The 19,977-nt window shown below is 40.5% G+C and overlaps 1 protein-coding gene across 2 annotated transcripts in view; it reads right to left on the bottom strand.

Moving 5' to 3' along the window:
• Positions 1–5,176: 5,176 nt before the first annotated feature.
• hibch (3-hydroxyisobutyryl-CoA hydrolase) overlaps positions 5,177–19,977 on the bottom strand; it is a 139,387-nt gene continuing 124,586 nt past the window's right edge. For both annotated transcript variants that reach the window (XM_055637766.1, XM_055637767.1), the window contains exons 12-14: positions 13,326–13,445; positions 12,758–12,791; positions 5,177–5,437 (exon numbers count right to left, since the gene is read on the bottom strand). In XM_055637766.1, the coding sequence (XP_055493741.1) occupies positions 5,322–5,437; positions 12,758–12,791; positions 13,326–13,445 (270 nt within the window). In that variant the 3' untranslated portion in view covers positions 5,177–5,321. The remainder of the gene's footprint in view (positions 5,438–12,757; positions 12,792–13,325; positions 13,446–19,977) is intronic.

Raw genomic sequence — 19,977 nt, forward strand, 5'->3', positions numbered from 1 at the left:
TAAACAGTAAACCTTTTGGTCCTGTGTGAATCAGCTTGCTCCACAAATTTGGTAGTGTTTTGCTAATTGAAAAAAAGTTTTGTGAAAATCCTTTTATTGCACTTTAAAGACATTCTCACATCATATAATTTCAAGATGAATAAATTTTACTCTTGCGTTGACCAAAGTCAATATCAATCAAAGTCAAAAGGTTGGGCACCCCAGTTTTGAGTTATGCCAGGGGGCTTTCCGCTTCATTCTTTGTACATTCATCTTCATCTATATTTGGAAATGATAATGCTGATAATTTATTTTAGAGCAGTAAAAAATAAATTACATACTTTATTGAAATCAAAAACCCAAAGTAAACACAGCGTCTGAAAGAATCTCCAGAAAATTCAGTCAGTAAACATGTGCACGTATTAGTTGGCTATGCAATGATCTATATGAATTAGGTGCATTTATGCACTTTAAAAAAATATAATTACCAATACAATATTTCTAACTGAAACTGGATTTTTAATTAATTTGCATACAATTTAAGACATTAATTTTTTTTTTAAATGGTCAATTACAATGAAAAGTTTAATATAAAACAAATTTTATACAAAGTAAAGCAAAATTAATTGCAAAAATAAATGGTAAGTTTAGGTTGCAGATTCTTAAGAAGCACTCAAATTAGCCTTGAATGGAGACCAAACTCTAGATGGATGATAATATTGATTAATTTAGAATCTGTTGACATTTTTAAATAATCTAAATGTGCCTAAATTGATTTTACAATATAAAATACAAACATTATCTGCTCCAACAGAAAATGAATGTCATTTTCAAAGCACATATGTACCAAATACAAAGCCAGTAGATAAAGGAAGCACAGTGGTACTGCCACATCAGAACTCTATTGAACTGGGTTCACTCCTGACCTCTGGCACTAGCTGTATGGTGTTTGTATCTCCCCCATTAGTTTTCTCCAGATACTCCGGTTTCCTCTCATAGCTCAGACATGTTGGCTAGCAGGCTAATTGACCACTGTAAATTGCCCCAATGTGTATGTGGGTGGTAGAATCTGAAGAGGGAGGAATTAATGGAAAAATGTGGGGATATAAAATTGCAAGGAAAATTGGAAAATGAGTAGAGAAATGGGAGTTCACTATGTGTTGACATGAATTGAATGGGCGAAAATGGTCCAAGTCACACAAATATAAAACTTAATTTATTTAGTTTGTAAGATTACAAACTAAACCAAAATATAAATCAAGATGTATTGCTCAGTTTTACATATTATATGAGGTTAAAAGTAACTTTGGTTACATACTGTATCAATGCACAGATCATTCGGTAGGTTTCAGAATTTCCATATTTTTAATGAAAATCCTGATTGTACAATAGTTGGTATTTTACTTTTGAATATTAAATATATTGAAATATCTGTGTAAAGTATATAGCACATTTATAGCCACACTGTTTGATAATCTTTCTTCATTGTGTGTCCTTCAAAGTAATGCCTGTGTTAGTATGCTGTATTAAAATGTTGCTTACGCCAGGCATATTTCTTAAAATTAGTCATCATTTCTCATTGATCGCAGTTGTTGAAGAAACCAAGTGTTACACAAAAGGTTAAAAAAAAATGTTTAGATATTTTTCTCATAAAATGAAATAAAAGTAAAACTCACTACAAATTCAAAAATCTCAACTCTATTTGTTTTAAAGTTTCAAAAGTGGTATTTGGTTTCCAAATTCAAAGTTTGGTGGCTCTAATGTTACCATGTAACTTATTCAGTAAGATTTTGTTGCAATAAACACATTTTACCCAAACAACTTTTATATTATATTTTCACTTATTTGTCATTTAAGCAACTTGTAAACAACAATTATTGCCATTATCCTGCAGGAAGTTATATTTACAAATTCTGAAAATAGTAGCTCATTGAAACATCTATAATCATAGATCTCAATTTACGTCTTAAGGCAGAGATCATAACATTTCCATAAAAGGCAACAATTATAAACATTTATGAATATAGCCAGAGTAATATATATATATCTATATCTTCTATTAATATATAAAACTCTCGTGCCATCCGACCGGCTGCCGTCCGGCTGCCTTTCTGCCTTTTGATTCGTTGACGGCTGCTCCTTCCTATCAGCTTCCAACACACTTCGAAACAAAGTTGCAAGACAGGAACACTCTGAACTTTTCACTGCTGCAGCAGGCAGGGGAGGTGCAATTGGATTTTTTTTTTAATCCACTGCTGAGGGAGGCAGTGGAGTGCTGGAATCTTACATTTGGGAACGGCTTCAGTTCCATTGGAGGAGACGGGTGCATGGTGGAATATTGGGTTGGGGGATCACACCATTGGGGGAGCAGACCCAACAGGTCTGCACTTGGTCTAGTATATATTACAACTTGACACCACTAAACATGCACAGGCCTAACACATATGATTAAGCCAATTTTATTTTATAAATTATAAAGAGTAACTGAGATTTTTACTCTGTTTCAGAAAATGGATTAAAAATAACTGCCAAGTATTCAGTTTGGTTTATGATGCATGTGGGATTTAATGTTTTAATCAGACCTGATTTCAGGAAGTTAGTCCCTCCAGGGCAGCTAAAAATTTAAATTAGAAAAAGAGGGCGAGATAGATCAGCCATATTTGAATGTCGGAGTAGGCTCGAGGAGCCGAATGGGCTAATTCTGCACCTATCACTGACGACCTGCCTGGGTCTGATGTTCGTTAAGGAAGGAATTCTGTTTTGGTGTATATTTGGTTCTCCACACAATGGCAACTCTTAATTGCCCTTTAAAATTACCAATTAAGTTGCAAATACATAAGGAATTGCAGATGCTGGTTTAGAAAAAAAGCACAAGTTGCGAGAGTAACTCAACGGGTCAGGCAGCATCTCTGGAGGACATGGGTAGATGATGTTCTGGGTCACTACCTTTCTTCATACAAATTGTGGTGGGGGGAGAAAGCAGGAATGGTAGTGGGACAGGACAAAACCTGGCAAGTGATGGGTGGATACAGGTGAGGGAGGGTTTTGATTGTCAGGTGAGTGGACAAAGATAGAAAGGAGACAGAAGGCTCTTGAATACCGAGGAGTGAAATGTGAAGCCAGAGGAAAGGATATGAGCGAAGAACAGGGGGAAGGTGGGCAAGATAGTGGGAGAAATGGGTGTGCACCTGGGTTGGGCTTTTGGCATGGCTGGGTCAAAATCCTGCAACTTCCATCCACCAGTATCTTGGTAATATCTTCATCACCACAAAGTTTTGCTTTAAGTTGTAGTTTAGTTTATTGTTACATGTACCGAGGTACAGTGAAAACCGTTGTTCAAAATGACTCCTTCTGCTCCTACAGGTTATCAGGTGTTCATTTGGGAATACATGGAAATTGGCACTATGGTTGACTGAATGCGGAATAGGTGCCTTCTGGCAAGAAAAAGTTGAATTTATAGTACAGTAAAATCAATGAATTCTAATTTATATTTCATCACTGGGTAGGACATTTACTAAATACAGTTTGTACAAACAAAGTGAACATTGAGCACATTCTCATCATTTTGTGAGTAGAAGAATGGGAGGTGAAATCGGTAGACTCTCAATTGCCTATCTTGCCACGTAATGACCCTATTTTGTTCCTCTGCACCAGCACTGGAAATGGGGTGGGAGATTGCAACCTCCACGTGGTCCACCCTTTTCGATGAATGCAATCAACCTGGCTTGCACAATCAAGTAAGATCAAATAGAACAAGTTGCCCTACAACTTTAGGCTGTGCACGCCATACGCAAGAAGAAGAAGCACTGGAAATCAAATCAATTAAAGGGCCTGTCCCACTTACGCAGGTGGGAGAGGTAGGCGGAGGGGGAGGAGGCGGCAGGGTGGAGGCGAGGAGGAGAGGCGGGCGGGAGGCAGGGGGAGGCGGGCGGGGGCCTGGCTGGAGTGGCGCCTGGTGTCGGGTCACAGCTGCTGCCAGGACTGGGTTCAGAGTCAGTCGTTCCCGTTCCTGCTCGGTCTCCCTGGAACGACCGCCGGCAGCGGACCTGCTCGCTGGACGCCAGGCTGACCGGCGGCGAGGCTCCGACGTCGCGGATGGAGGCGATGGACGGGCGGGCAGAGGCTGCAGCCCCGGGCCCGGAGAAGCAGGCACTCTTTTTTTCCCCAAATCACCCCGTGGGCCGGATTGGACCCATTCGCGGGTAGTTTGACACCCCTGATAAAAAAAACAGACTCCCCCCTCCCCAAAGCAATATTCCACCACTCACCCCACTATGATTGTGTGTAGTGAAAATGGTGGTTGTCTGATCCCGCCTGGGCCCACTGCGCAAGCGCAGGGAGATGGCGTCATTTTGCGTCCCTACCGCGTCACCGACCTCCCCTAACTGCACCAGTGCAGATGGTCGTAAATATTTTTCCCCCCCCAAATCGGATGTGGAAATTTCCCGAAATTACCCGAAGACAACCAGAATTTCCCGAATTTCGGGTAATTTCCTTCAAAGTGGTAACACTGCCCTACATACATTAGGGATAATTTACATTTAGATCAAACCAGTTAACCGACAATCCTGTACGTCTGGAATGTGGGAGGCAACTGAACAAAACCCATGCAGTGAACATAACACTGCCCTAGAATTTAGGACATTGAGAGGGATCTTATAGAAACTTACAAAATTCTTTTAGATCAAACCATGTTAACCAGGACAATCAGCTGTACGAAATCCTTTCTGGAGAACTTTTTTCACACAGAGGTGGTGCAACTGAAACAGAGGGTAGTTGAAAACCCATGCAGTGGCCAAGGGGATCAGAGGGGGAGAACATACAGGTACTCGGGATACTGAGACAGCACCCGTAAATGGCGGGGCTCGAAGGGCCGAATGGCCTACTCCTGCACTAATTTCTAAGTTTCTCTGTAACAGGCACCCAGATCGAACCCTCGGCACTGCAACCATTGCAGCACCTACCCTGCATCGCCCTGTCCTTCTGGGCAAGTAATTTACAGCTCACCTCCACTGAGGAATTCCCTTCCAAATGCTCTCAACACCAAAACTATAATTAAAATTCAACCCTCTGTGTGAGCTTTGTGGTCATTCCTCCCAATATAATTTCTCGGTAGCCGATTATATCAGTTTTGTACAAGCATAAACTGTTGTTATTTATTCGCGGATTCTCCCCTCCCCCCAAATAAAAAACACAATTTCAGTGTTCCCTCATTTATTATACTTGTGTTACAGATTTTTCACCAGACAAATACATAATTTACCCATAAGTTTGAAGAGAAAAGCAAACATCCATGAGACCTTGAAACATTTTCATTTTAAATACTCAGTCCATTCATCCATTCAAAACTTGAGCTCTTTGGCTCCAAGTGACTTAAAGCAACTGCTCAGGTAGCCCTCTGTCACCTCCTCCAGAGTTGCAGGTTTCCACTTTGGGCTTTGATCCTTGTCGATCAGCACTGTTAGGACAGATGAGGAAAGTTATTCCCAAATAATATAAAGATACTTGTGGTTATTTTGGAATCAGACAACTATGGGAATGCAATGCAAAATAAGAATGATTAAAAAAATGCATTTTATGTTACATTTTAATGTAGCTACACCACTAGTCCGAGGCATTCCTTATTACTACGACCAGCACAATATTACAATTTAAAGTGTCTATCTGGTTGCTGTTGTTGGTTATGTGACAGTAACCACTGCAGTGGTTAGTTGCTGCAAGAACTCTAACAATGGTACTATTCAAGTATCTCACTGACTATTAATCTTGCACCTCTGCTCTTTAGTTGTGATTACATCGGCTCTGATACATGTCTGAAGAGCATAAGGCCCTAACTATTAATGTTATGAAATTGCAGATTCCTCTAGATCATCTGACCTGTCTTGCATCTTCCTACTTACTGTCCCTGGCTCCCACCTGAGCTACTCCCAAGGTCTCTAACCTTCCTCTTGGTTCCTTCAGAGATTTGCATTAGTGCACCTAACACCAAACTGGCTTATTATTCCAGCAGAGCCCCCTAACAATTCCAATCATACCCCTCTGTTAACAGCAGTGAGTAACTGCAGGTCACCAAGGGTCATGTAATAAAAAGAGACAATGACTATTAAAATAAATCACTCCACAGATAAAATTGAACGGCATGTGGATTGAAGAAAATAAGAAGCAAGAGCCTAATCCATCCCCTGAGCTTTCTCCTGCATTCAATAGGGTGATAGCTTATCCAATCTTTGCCTCAGCACCACTTTGCTGCTCTCACTCCATACTGCTCAACTTTCTACAGTTTAAATGTCAATCACTGCCATGAAATATTTAACGTCTGCACCATCACAATACTATGGGGTAGAGAAGTCCAGGGACCCCCATGGGCCGAATTCCTCTTCACCCACCCATTCCTTATAATTGTCATTCCTAATTCTGAAACTGTCCCATAGTTCTAGATGCCCCCCAACAAGGAAAAAAACATCCTCTCAGCATCCACCCACTCAAACCCCTCGTCAGAATTTTATATATTTTAGTAAATCATATTTTGTTCTTCATTCATCAATCCCTTTATCCAAGGAATTAACCCAGGGATCCTTCTCTGCAATGCCTTCAATACAAATATATCATTCCTTAAATATCGATACCAAAACTGCACAGTTGTCCAGATGTGGTCTCACCAACATCTTGTAAGGTTGCTTCAAAACCTCTACCTTTAAACTCTATATCCTGTGCAATAAAAGCCAACACTTCCGAATGACTTACTTTACCAGCATGCTTAGCCTTCTGTGTTTCATACAACATTTTGTAGACTCACTCTTTTAAAATCATAATTTACTTTTCCATTCTTTCTTCCAATGTGGATGACATCACATTTTTCCACATTATGCTCCATCTGCCAATATCTTACCTACACATTTAGCCTATCAATGTCCCTTTGCACACTTTTTTGTCTTCTTACAATTTGCTAGCCCACCTTTGTTTGTGAGATGAACAGATCTATTGTCTATTCTATACCCATTGCCTTCATCCATATCCTTGATGCAGATTGTAAATAGGTGAGGCCTTAACTCTGATCTTCTCTATGCAGTAACCTTTTATGTGGCATCTAATCATTGTCTTCCAGAAAACCAGACCATCGGGGGAGGAATTCCTCTTCATCACGTTTTATGCGAACCACTTATTACTTTGAACTATGCCCCCTGATTCAATATACCCCACTAGAGAAAACATAGTCTTGGCATTCACCTGCTCCCTTTCTTTCTGTATACCTCTAAAAGTGCCTACCATTTGCTAGGTTATGCTCTGACTTTAAGTAATGGCTTTACTTCCTAAGGTCACTAAGGAAAGTCAACTTGCCACAACAGCTGCTAGTGTCATTCTACCGTTGCTCCATAGAGAGTGTCCTGAAACATGGCATCCTGGTATGGGATGGCAACGGTTCTGCAGCTGACAAGAAGGCTCTGCAGAGAGTCATCAATACAGCCCAGAAGATCACCAACACACACCTACCTGCCTGCCCTGGAAGAGATCTATAGCTCTCGTTGCCTGCGGAAGGCATCAGGCATCCTAAAGGACTCATTTCATCCCACACATCACTTGTTTGCCCTTCTGCCCTCAGGAAAGCATTACAGGTCCATCAAATCACACACCACAAGATTAACGAACAGTTTCTACCCCAAGGCCATCACCACTCTAAACACGGCACTGAACACACAGCCCCCATTGCCAATATTTTATACTGCCCCAACACCATATTGTGAAATATTGCACGTTCTGACGACGTTTTCTTGCCGTTTTTGTTGCTTCCATTGTCGTTATTATTTATCTGTTACGTTGGATCTCCGCTCAAGCAGTGCGCCTGAAATATCGTTGAATTTACAATGACAATAAAGTGTATTATTATTATTACTACTTCTTTCACTATGATTTTCTTCTGCTTCGTTGTATGCTTTGTTGTATGAAAAATTCCAAACTTCTGGCCCACCGCCAATGTTTTTTTCTTTGAATTTAATACCACTCTTAACTTCCTTAGATAGCTATTGATTGTACATCTTTCTCATATTTGTTTTCTTTCTCAAAGGTATCTCTGCTGAGATTTATGATGTACATGAACTGATAATCCAATATCCTTGGGGCCCTGGAGATGCCTGACCAGCAAATCTTTCAGACTATAGCATGTGACTTTTATTAATACCCCTACACACTTCCATTCAATATTTATTTAGTGGTTGCACAGTAATACGATAGGTTTTCCTACGAACCCAATGTGTTCAAAGCAATCATGGGAGATGGAGCTGCTGCGAGTTTATAAGGAGAGCAGGAAATGGGGCAATGTTCTGTTTATATAGAGTGTGGGAAACGTGGCCATGGTGAGTTTAAAGGAAGCAGGGAAACGTGGCCTCAGTGAATTCAAAGCATATGGGCAATGCTGCCCTGGTGATCTTAAAGTGGGCGCAGGAAACAAGATACCAGTTAGGTTCAAACGAGTATGGATAGGGGAAACAGGATCCAGAAAGTTTGAAGACATTTCAGGAAGTAGGTCCCAGTGAGATTGAAAAAAACCACAGGAAACTGGACCGAGACAGCCAGATGCTGAGCCATCAGGATTTCCAAGCAAATGAGTTGGCAGATTATCAGAGTTTTACTGCATCTCCTTAAATGTCTGCTATTGCTAATCTACTGCCTTGCTCTATAGTCTATTTCCTGAGTACAACTTACTGAACACTTGCACCCGATTCACCAAGGTCTAATGGATCTCCTAGCTGGTAGCCATCTCATCTCCCCTTCTCATTTCCACACTGTCCTTTCGTCCTGGGTCTCCTCCATTGCCAGAATGAGGCCACAAGCAAACTGAAGGAACAGCACCTTATATTCTGTTTGGGTAGTCTATAATCCAATTGTATGAATATTGAATCCTCTAATTTTAGGTCATCTCCCACTAACCACACCCCCCACCCTCGACCCTTACTCTCCCGCAATCTTCACTCTCAAACTGAATTTGAAATTCTGCCAGGTTACAGTCTGAAGAAGGGTCTCGACCTGAAATGTCACCCATTCCTCTCCAGATGCTGCCTGTCGCGCTGTTACTCCAGCATTTTGTGTCTATCTTCGGTATAAACCAACATCTGCATTTCTTTCCTATATAATCTTGTTATCTTTTTTTCCAAAAGAAAGATATCAAAAACGCAATATCGAAGCAAAAGTAAAACTGCAGATGTCTTGAAATAAAAACAGAGAATGCTATATATACTCAGCAGGTCAGACAGCATTTGTGGAGAGAAACAGAAACAAGAAAGACACTGTCTTCTCATAAAAGGTTTATTTATTTAAAACAAATAATATCTGTTTCTCCCTCCACAAATGCTGTCTGACCTGTTTATCATCTGCAGCACTTTCTGTTTATATTTAGGGACTTTTTGAAAATTAATATCCATTCTTCCTTTAAACTGAAAGTTTGTTCATCGTGTTTGTAACTCAGCTGTATTATATTTTAAAGTTCATTTTGTAATTTAGGTGGAGTTAGTAGTGCGGGGTGGACAATATACCATTTGCAGTCAACATTTTACAATTGTCCATTTCAGTAGTAACAGGCCTGTCCCACTTAGGCGATTTTTCAGCGGACTGCAGGCGACTGTCAAGTTCACGGCACTCGCCTGAAAAACCGGGAACTGGAACGGCGACTGTCAGAGTGGAACACACACAAACACATCGCAAAGGCGGGGACCAGGGCAAGCGGGGGGGAGTGCTGTCTAAAATTCACACGGTGCAAAGCCAAGGTGACACAGACGCACACCGCGATGAACAGGAAGGTTAAGACGGCTAGCACAGTGTACGGTAAGTCCTTTAAAAGAGGGGGGATGGGAGAAGGAGGGAGAGGGGGGGGGGGGGGAGTGGAGACACTTTTAAGAAGCCAGACCACTTTTAATAAGCCAGAGATACACAGCTGTGAAGTTCGGCGGGCATTTAACATTACCGGTCGGTTATCCTTGGTTCTGAAAACTCGTGCTTACGTTTTTTTCCCCCAATGAGCCAATGAAAATGCCTGGTCAGCAAAGGTGATTAAATAAAACTACCTACGACTACCCATAAGTACATGACGACCCCACTATAACTGCACCAGTGATGACAAAAGTATCGATTTTCTCCATTGTGACCAATTTTTGGTCACAGAAATTTTTTTAACATGTTGAAAAATTTGCGCCAACCTTACTGAGGCCGCGACTTGTTCCCAGAATGCAGGAACTCCTCACGACCATGAAAGAGACTCACCAGAGACCATCAGCGAACATGTGGCGACCATGTGGCGATCATGTTTTAGGCGAGTGCAGAGTCTCCTGCACTCGCCTAAAAAGTCGCCTAAGTGGGACAGGCCCTTTAAGCCTAAAGCACACTAATGATTTTACATTAAAACGTCTTGCTAATGAAAGTACCACAACCTCCAAGAACCTGAAGAAGGGTTTTGACATGAAAGATTACCTATCCATGTTCTCAAGAGATGCTGCCTGACCTGTTGAGTTATGCCAGCATTTTGTATCATTTTATAATCTTCATTTATACTTTTTAAATGTAGTCTGATGTGAACAATTTATTTTTGCTTAATTTTAATTAGCTACTATCTTTTTCCAACGGACCCATTCTCACCTGATATCTACTTGTTACTGAAGTTAAACATTTTAATTTTCATGCTGGAGAGATAAATTGTCATTGCATCAACATTTATCACTTTGTTTAAAACTATTCTTAGGCTAATAATGAACAGATTTAACTTGCTGAGGCTAAAGGCAAGTAACCATATGATCAAACTACAACATACATTGACTACCAAGTTCAGGAGGCATTAAAAAAGTGCAGATGCTGGAATCTTGAGTAAAACATAGAGTGCAGGAAAAATTCAGCAGGTCAGGCAGCATCGGGGGAGAGAATGGACAGAGAACGTTTTAGGTCAGGACGCTTCTTTCGACTGAGTTCAGTTCAGGATATTTGCATCCCCTGACATCTCTTAATCTACTAAACAGGCTAGAGATTGGTATATTTGCACAATTCAGTTTCCAGTAAAATCTGTCCCAGCCTTATGGTGCAAGACCAGAATCACATCAATTAATGTTAGAAACATCAACTTCAAGACTTCAGGTGTGTAGGAAAGAACTGCAGATGCTGGTTTAAATCGAAAGTAGATATAAAATGCTGGAGTAACTCAGCGGGACAGACAGCATCTCTGGAGAGAAGGAATGGGTGACGTTTCGTGTCGAGACCCTTCTTCAGACTCTACATTTCGGATCGAGACTAAAGAAGCGTCTCGACCTGAAACGTCACCCTTCTCTTCAGAAATTCAAGGTCAGACTTCAGGGTAGCAATGGCAGAGTTGCTGCCCTACAGCGGCAGAGACCCGGGTTTGATCCTGACTACAAGTGCTTGTCCGTACGGAGTTTGTCCATTCTCCCTGTGGCCTGCATGGCTTTACTCTGGGATATCCGATTTCCTCCCACACTCGAAAGGTTTGTAGGTTAATTGGTTTGGTATAATTGTAAATTGTAGGATGTTAGTGTGCAGTGATCGCTGGTCAGCGCAGACCCAGTGGGCCGAAGGGCCTGTTTCCACGCTGTATCTCTAAAGTAAAACTAAACTAAATCTTAGGTCAATTACTTCACTGGATAGTGTGCATTTGAACCCTTTTGATCAAATGTCTTCATCAACTTTCCTAATAAAAAGGAGTTCTTCCCTGAAAGATAGCATCCTGAATTCAATATGTCTTGGATGTGGTGTAATTCTTTTTGTGCATAACCCAACCCATCTCCCTCAATTTGCAGCTAATATGTAAACTGAATGTACTGTTGATGACTGACGTGGATAACTTGAAAGAGTGCAGCACAAAAGCACGATAATTCAAGGGAATATTAGTGGAAAGATTTTTGATGAAGATCTCTGGATTAGTGTTTTAGAATTCAGGAACTCTGTATATGCAACAATTTAACTACCATGAGATAGACACAAAATGCTGGAATAACTCAGTGGGTCAGGCAGCATCTCTGGAGAAAAGGAATAGGTGCCATTTCGGGTCGAGACCCTTCTTCATTTTGAGTCTATCTACGGTGTAAACCAACACCTGCAGGTTCTTTCTACACAATTTAACTTCCACACCTTGCGGAAATATTCACTCCATTGTTCTCTCCACAGAGACTGGAGAACCTGATGAATGTTCCCTACATCTTGTGTTTTTATTTCAGATTTATAGATTTTTCTCTATTTTGTTTTTCATACCCTCGGTACACATTTGATATGCGGAAAAATAGAAAAGAGTTATTGCCTAAAATCAGCAAATGCAAAGGGGCTGATTGTGAACCTCTGCAAAGTTTCTATCCATTGCCAACTTCACAATCTCCTCAATGAAATTTAGATTCAACAGCAATGCGCATTTTTTTGTCTCAGGTAACATTCTTTTTGCGAAAGAAGCCATTTGAGTATGACCAGAATAACCAAAGATGATCCCATCTTCATCTACTTTTTAAAAAGGTTCTTTCACTTGCAGTCTGGAGTGAGAGTCCTGGTAGACTTATCATCCCCTCTTCCCGACACAAGATTAGTTAACGGCCTTTGTAATGTCCCAACTGTGACATGGAGATCACATTGATCACTGGAGAGCAGCAATTAAGTCTTGGATTAAAAAAAAAATCATTCAAAATGCGCCAAGGAGCGAATGCAGCATTTTGACCAGCAGAGTGATCTAACTTAGCCACATACATTCTGCTTTAAAAGCTATAGCACCATGAAAAGGATTCGTCAACAAAGGCCTGCTTACCTGCTCGCACACCTTCATAGAAATCATGGCCTCTCTGCAACAGGTAACAGATAAATAGGTAAAGTATGAAGTGCAAAACAAACTTTTTTCTTTTAACACATTTACATTAATTTAGAGTAGTACATTGAAATATCAAAAGTATGTGGAAAGTTACTTCAAATTTCAGTAAATCATCATTGTGTTAAGTACACTTGTGCCACGTTGTGATCTAATTTCACTATCATCATTGGGTTAAGTACACTTGTGACTTATTATAATAAGATTTTACTATCATGACTTCTAAATCATCACCTGAACTGTCAGAATTAACTGCTTCCAATATAAAATTTATATTCAGTAAAAACAATTACACTCCTGGCCAATTGCCTGTGTCAGTACATGAAAAATGTCTTGTTTTCCATTGAATGTGAAAATTGAACTTGAATATTCACCGGACCCATTTCCAATTCTGCCTCCAACATTAAATTATTACACCATAGGTTTCTGCGCAATGCAAGAACGCATAAAGAATTGTGGCCAAATTGTCTGTTACATCAGGGTTTAATCCTTGTGACTAACATAATCTTACCATACAAGCTTGACTAAGTCTGTACTCCATAATTAAAACTTCCGACAAATTCTTTCTGGCTCCTTGTTCAAGCTGTTGAAAAGTAATCTTCATGGATGTCGGAGACATTTTCTTCAACATCTACACAGAAAAAGATAAAAGGATGGAACGACTGGATGTCTGTTTAAATATAAATGCTATTGCAATGCAGTTTCCATTTGCAGAGAAAATTACTTTTGCTTAGGTTAGAAAGGGTAAATTCATTGGGCACAAGCCCGTCATATACCTCACATTTTATTTCTGAATCCATTCCCGACTGTGAAGAAAGGAGACATGAGATAGCTGCAACCTCACCAATTCTTTAAATCATTGCCATAAACGCTCAAGCCAAGTCAAACATTTCATGGGGAAGATCACCATTCACCTTCTGATTGTGGGGGTCACTGCAAGAAGCTGAGAAAGCAGGGTAGGGGCAGAGAGGATCCTCCCTGACTTTATTCCTTGGCCTAAATTTCTATTTATCTTTTTATTTATATCTGTCTGAAACCCCATAGCCACAGACGATCAAGCAGAAACAGGATTGAATTCCAGCTGTGGCGGCACAGTGGTTTAGCCAGAGACCTGGTTCAATCCTGACCACGGGTGCTGTTGGTGCAGTTTGCAAGTTCGCCATGTGACTGCGTGGGTTTTCGCCGGGTGCTCCGTTTTCCTCCCACATTCCAAAGACGTGCAGGTTTGTAGGTTAATTAGCTTTGGTAAATTGCCCCGAGCATGTAAGATGCGAAAGTGGGATAACATAGAACTAGAGTACGGGTGATAGATGGTCGAAGTGGACTCGGTGGGCTGAAGGACCTGTTTCCACACTGTATCTCTAGACTGAACTAAACATGTCCTAACTAAGCCCTGGGTGGGACATGTACAGGGCATTTACATGGTAAAATAACTTTAAATAGTATATAATTTTTCTTGTAGACTGCATTTAAGATAAAATTGTCAATATTACAATCAAAATGCAAACCACTTCACAGGGTAAGTCCAGGGGTTAAGTCTGTGTTTGTTTGTTTGTTTGTTCATTTGTTCCAGTGAAGGCGCTGTGCACACGGCAGCCAGTCAACAGTTGATTTCTTTCTTTTTGTTTTCACTTTTTTGTGTACCTTGTGTGATATTACTGTCGGCAGGCCAATTTCCCTCCAGGGATGAATAAAGTTTTATCGTATCGTATAAGATAAAAAGGATTTTTTAAATGATCTGTAATGCAATATTTTTTCTCGGCAGGTTAAGAGAAATCCAGGTGTGAATGATCAGGATTATCATAATTCATAAGGTTAAAGGTTAAACTATTAGAAAGATTGAATGACAGTCCTGTTTCTGAAATTGGGTATTTGTTTATGTTAGACACATAACTGTAGATGCTGTTTTATTTTTTAAAAAGAGACAAAGTGCTGGAGTATCTCAGCAGATCAGGCAGCATCTCTGGAGAACATGGATAGGTGATGTTTCAGGTTGGGATCCTTCTTTGGTTTATGGAGCCTTCTTTGTGGTTTAAAAAAAAAAAGACTTTCTGAACGGGACCGTCGTCGGAATTTGGGAGGAAACTAGATCCCAGAGAAAGCATGCAGAAAAATGTACAAACTGTTAGAGACAGCACCCGAAGTGAGAATCAAACCAACTCTGCTGCTGTGCCACCGTGCCACCCCATACAAACTGCTGTCTATAGCTCCACATTTGAATAGTGATGTCTACTGTGAGAAGATTTGCTACAATTTGCCACTTAGGAGCTACTGGGAAGAATTTTCTTTTCAACTTATACAACATGGGCATTTGTTCTGGGCAATAGAGACAAGATTATATTTATTGCTTTCTGCTGGGTGACTATTTGTCATAATTGGCTCCAACCGGGAAACTGGATCATCAACTAAGTGTTACATTGGCAGCAGAGCAGAAAGTGCTGTGAAGATTACAGTGCCCTCCATAATGTTTGGGACAAAGACCCATCACTTATTATTGATTTGCCTCTGTACTCCACAATTTGAGATTTGTAATAGAAAAAATCACATGTGGTTAAAGTGCACATTGTCAGATTTTAATAAAGGCCACTTTTATACATTTTGGGTTCACCATGTAGAAATTACAAGTGTTTATACATAGTCCCACCCCCATTTCAGGGCACCATAATGTTTGGGACACAGCCATGTCATGAAAATGAAAGTAGTCGTGTTTAATTTTTTTTTGCATATCCTTTGCTTGCAATGACTGCTTGAAGTTTGCGATTCATGGACATCACCAGTTGCTGGGTGTCTTCTCTGGTGATGCTCTGCCAGGCCTGTATTGCAGCCATCTCTAGCTTATGCTTGTTTTGGGGGCTAGTCCCGTTCAGTTTTCCCTTCAGCATATAAAAGGCATGCTCAATTGGGTTCAGATCTGGCGATTGACTTGGCCACTCAAGATTTGACAATTTTTTAGCTTTGAAAAACTCCTTTGTTGCTTTAGCAGTTTGTTTGGGATCATTGTCTTGCTGTAGAATGAACTGCCGGCCAATGAGTTTTGAGGCATTTGTTTGAACTTGAGCAGATAGGATGTGTCTATTCACTTCAGAATTCATTATGCTACTACCATCAGCAGTTGTATCATCAATGAAGATAAGTGAGCCAGTACCTTCAGCAGCCATATATGCCCAGGCCATAACACCCCCACCACCGTGTTTCACAGATGAAGTGGTATGCTTTGGATCTTGGGCAGTTCCTTCTCTTCCCAACACTCAGATATGTTAATCTTCGTCTTATCTGTCCACGACCTTTTTTTCAGAACTGTGGTTTCTCTTTTAAGTACTTCTTGGCAAACTGTAACCTGGCCATCCTATTTTTGTGGCAAACCAGTGGTTTGCATCTTGCAGTGTAGCCTCTGTATTTCTGTTCATGAAGTCTTCTGTGGACAGTGGTCATTGACAAATCCACATCTGACTCCTGAAGAGTGGTTCCGATCTGTGGGACAGGTGTTTGGGGATTTTTCCTTATTATAGAGAGAATTCTTCTGTCATCAGCTGTGGAGGTCCTCCTTTGCCTGCCAGTCCCTTTGTAATTAGTAACCTCACCAATGCTCTCTTTCTTCTTAATGATGTCCCAAACAGTTGATTTTAGTAAGCCAAAGGTTTGGCTGATGTCTCTAACAGTTTTATTCTTGGTCCTCAGTCCCATAATGGCTTCTGACTTTCATTGGCACAACTTTGGTCCTCATGTTGATAAACAGCAATAAAAGTTTTCAAAGGTGATAGAAAGATTGGAGGAAAGACTAGGTGCTGAGCGCTCTCTTATACCTGCATTAAGGAGGCAATTAAACACACCTGAGCATTTACATACGCTTGTGAAGCCATGTGTCTCAAACATTTTGATTCCCTGAAATGGGGGGACAATGTATAAACACAGCTGTAATTTATACACGATGAAACCAAAATGTATAAAAATGGCCTTTAATAAAATAATGTGCACTTTAACCACATGTGATTTTTTTTCTATTACAAATCTCAAATTGTGGAGTACAGAGGCAAATAAATAAATGATGGGTCTTTGTCCCAAACATTATGGAGGGCACTGTATTTCCTTTGGAAAGGAGTTGTACCAGCACGATGCAGCTAATTGATACACTGCACAAAACTGTAGCTTGTGCCAGCTAGAATCACATGGAGGCTGGTCAGGTATGGAAGGCATGTTCTCATTGCTTAAGAACAATAGCGACCAATGCACGTTTACATGAATACATTGTCTTTTGTGGTTAGTTTGCTGTTGCTAACTGACAAGTCAACTGATTCATTGAATTTAATGTTACAACTTGGCAAGATCATGATCACATTTCGATTAATGATATCTCAGTTACCAATCGAGTACAACATTCCTAACAGTACACTGTCTGAAGTAATTTTCCAATTGAGCATGACCAGATTCCAAAGCAAAATGTATTTTCTTCATGAATACATTAAAATAGTATGCACCCACCAGGCAGTGGCAGAGGGGAGATAACTTTGTAGAATAAAATAGACTCTTTTGTCATAGACTCTATATCCTGACTTGGTTGCAACATGGCCTGCTACAGCAATTCCAATGCACAGGAATTGCACTGTGCAATTCACTGCAGAGTGTGGTGGACTCAGCCTGGTCCATCACAGGCACAGCCCTCCCCACCATTGCAGGCATCCACACACCTCACTGTCTCACCTCACAAGAAGGCAGCATCTATCATTAAGCATCCCCAGCACCCAGGCCATGCCCTCTTCTTTCTGCTGTCGGCAAGGCAGGAGGTACAGAATCCTGAGGTCGCACACTCCCATGTTCAGAAACAGCGACTTTCCCAGTCTGAAGAAGGGTTTCGGCCCGAAACGTTGCCTATTTCCTTCGCTACATAGATGCTGCTGCACCCACTGAGTTTCTCCAGCATTTTTGTGTACCTTCGATTCTCCAGCATCTGCAGTTCCTTCTTAAAGACTATCCCACAACATCAGGTTCTCGAACCAATACTCACAACCCTCATCCGACCTCGACGATGGACCATTCCTGACCATCTCTTCCATTACCCAAACTAGTTTAAAAAAATCTCCAACTGTATTTTGCATTAAAGCTTTATTTTTTTTTCATAGGATCATGTGATAGTAGAATTAGGCCATTCGGCCCATCAAGTCTACTCCACCATTCAATCTATTTGTCCCTCCTAACCCCATTCTCCTGCCTTCTCCCCACACCCGTACTAATCAAACAATCAATGCAATGTTTTTTCTTTTTACTCTCTTGCAGAACTTTGTGTAATTTATGTATAATTTGTTTTTGTGTGCTTGATTCTATGTGCAAGTGAAGTTGCTGCAAGCAAGATTCTCATTCCACCTGTAGCTCATTGTGCATGAGCCTATGACAATAAACTCGATTTGACTTGACCTACGGAATTAAGTCACAGCAAAGTTCTCAAAGTTCATATTCCTCTTGCTGCAGGCACTGTGCTCCACCATGTCTCTGACTCCAACTATCGAGTGAGTGTTGTATTGGGAGCAGAGCAGGCATTATGCATTATATTACTTTGGAACTAATCTAAAGACTAATTCCTTTGGAGGTTCCTTTAGACCAGCGAGTGCATTGACATGAAAAGCCACAGATGCCAGTTCTAATTCATAAGTTTCAAACCCCAAACTGAACTTCAGTAGACGCGCCATGATTGCTTAGCAATTTAATAATGAATGTACTTCATAATAAGCGGATGATGAACAAAAGCCAAAGCCCTAAGATAGAAAAGTGGCACTAGTTCGACAAGAGCAGGATGGCCAACATTCTGCCTTCCTGTTCAACTTTGACCTTGTCGACCAGATCTTCCTTATCCAAAGCCTCCACACTGTCATCGGGCTGGGCGGGACCATATTTATCTGGTTCAAGTCTTTCTTACCCAGTCGTAGCAAGAAAATACCTCCAAAGACTGCTCTAAGGGTTCCAACCTGAAACGTCGCCTATCCACATTCTCCAGAGATGCTGCCTGACCTGTTGAGTTATTCCAGCACTTTGTGCTTTTGCTCAAGTTTCCAGCATCTACAATTCCTTGTGTCTGTTGTTTCCATGCCTTGCTGTCTCCCCTGACCTCTGATATTGATTCTTGTCCCTCTCCCATTTCCCACACTGCCTCTGTACAACAACATCCAGAAAAACAGAATCTGCTTCCAGATGTCTACTGACAACATCACTACCTTCCTTCATCCTTAAAGTGTGAGAAAATTCATTTAACATTGAGCGCTGGATTAGTGAACATTTTATCCACCAAAGGTGCTGGAATCTACAGGCCATCGCTACTCTCCTCTATAATTCAATTTCCTACCAACCACCATGTTGCTCTATTCAGCTTCTGGCTGTTCAAGTGTTCAAGTGAGAATCACGTTGGATGCAGAGAAGGCATTTGATCAAGTAGAATGGCAGTATTTATACAAGGTACTCCAAAAATTTAATATGGGAGAGAATTTTATTAGATGGATTAAACTACTTTATGATAGACCTACGGCAAGAATATTAACTAACAATACGATATCTCCAAAATTTTACTTATCAAGGGGTAATAGGCAAGGGTGTGCCTTATCACCATTGCTATTTGCCCTTATGATAGGCCGAAAGGATTAGAAATATGCTGGCCGAAAGGATTAGAAATCACCCGAATATTCACGGATATAACACCAAGGACTCAAAGAATAAAATTTCATTATACGCTGATGATATCCTTTTATATATTACTAATACACAAACGAGTATACCCACCTTATTAACACTAATTGAGGAATTCGGCTCTTTTTCAGGATATAGAATAAATTGGAATAAAAGCAAAATTATGTCTTTAAAACCACAGGATTCGAGACACTTACTAAAATTCCCCTTCAAAATTGCAACAGAAAAATTCAAGTACCTGGGTATTCAAATTACGAGAAGACACAAATCATTATTTAGTGCCAATTTTATACCACTATTAAATAAACTGAATGATACGATTAAATTTTGGAAAACGCTTCCACTCTCATTGATAGGTAGAATTAACGCTATAAAAATGACTTTCTTACCACAATTAATATATTTGTTTCAAGCGATCCCAATATATATCCCAAATTTTTTTTCAAAAAATTAGATTCCACTATCACTAATTTTATATGGGACTACAGAACACA

The sequence above is a fragment of the Leucoraja erinacea genome, chromosome 7, assembly GCF_028641065.1.
Source record: "Leucoraja erinacea ecotype New England chromosome 7, Leri_hhj_1, whole genome shotgun sequence".
NCBI lineage: Eukaryota > Metazoa > Chordata > Chondrichthyes > Rajiformes > Rajidae > Leucoraja > Leucoraja erinaceus.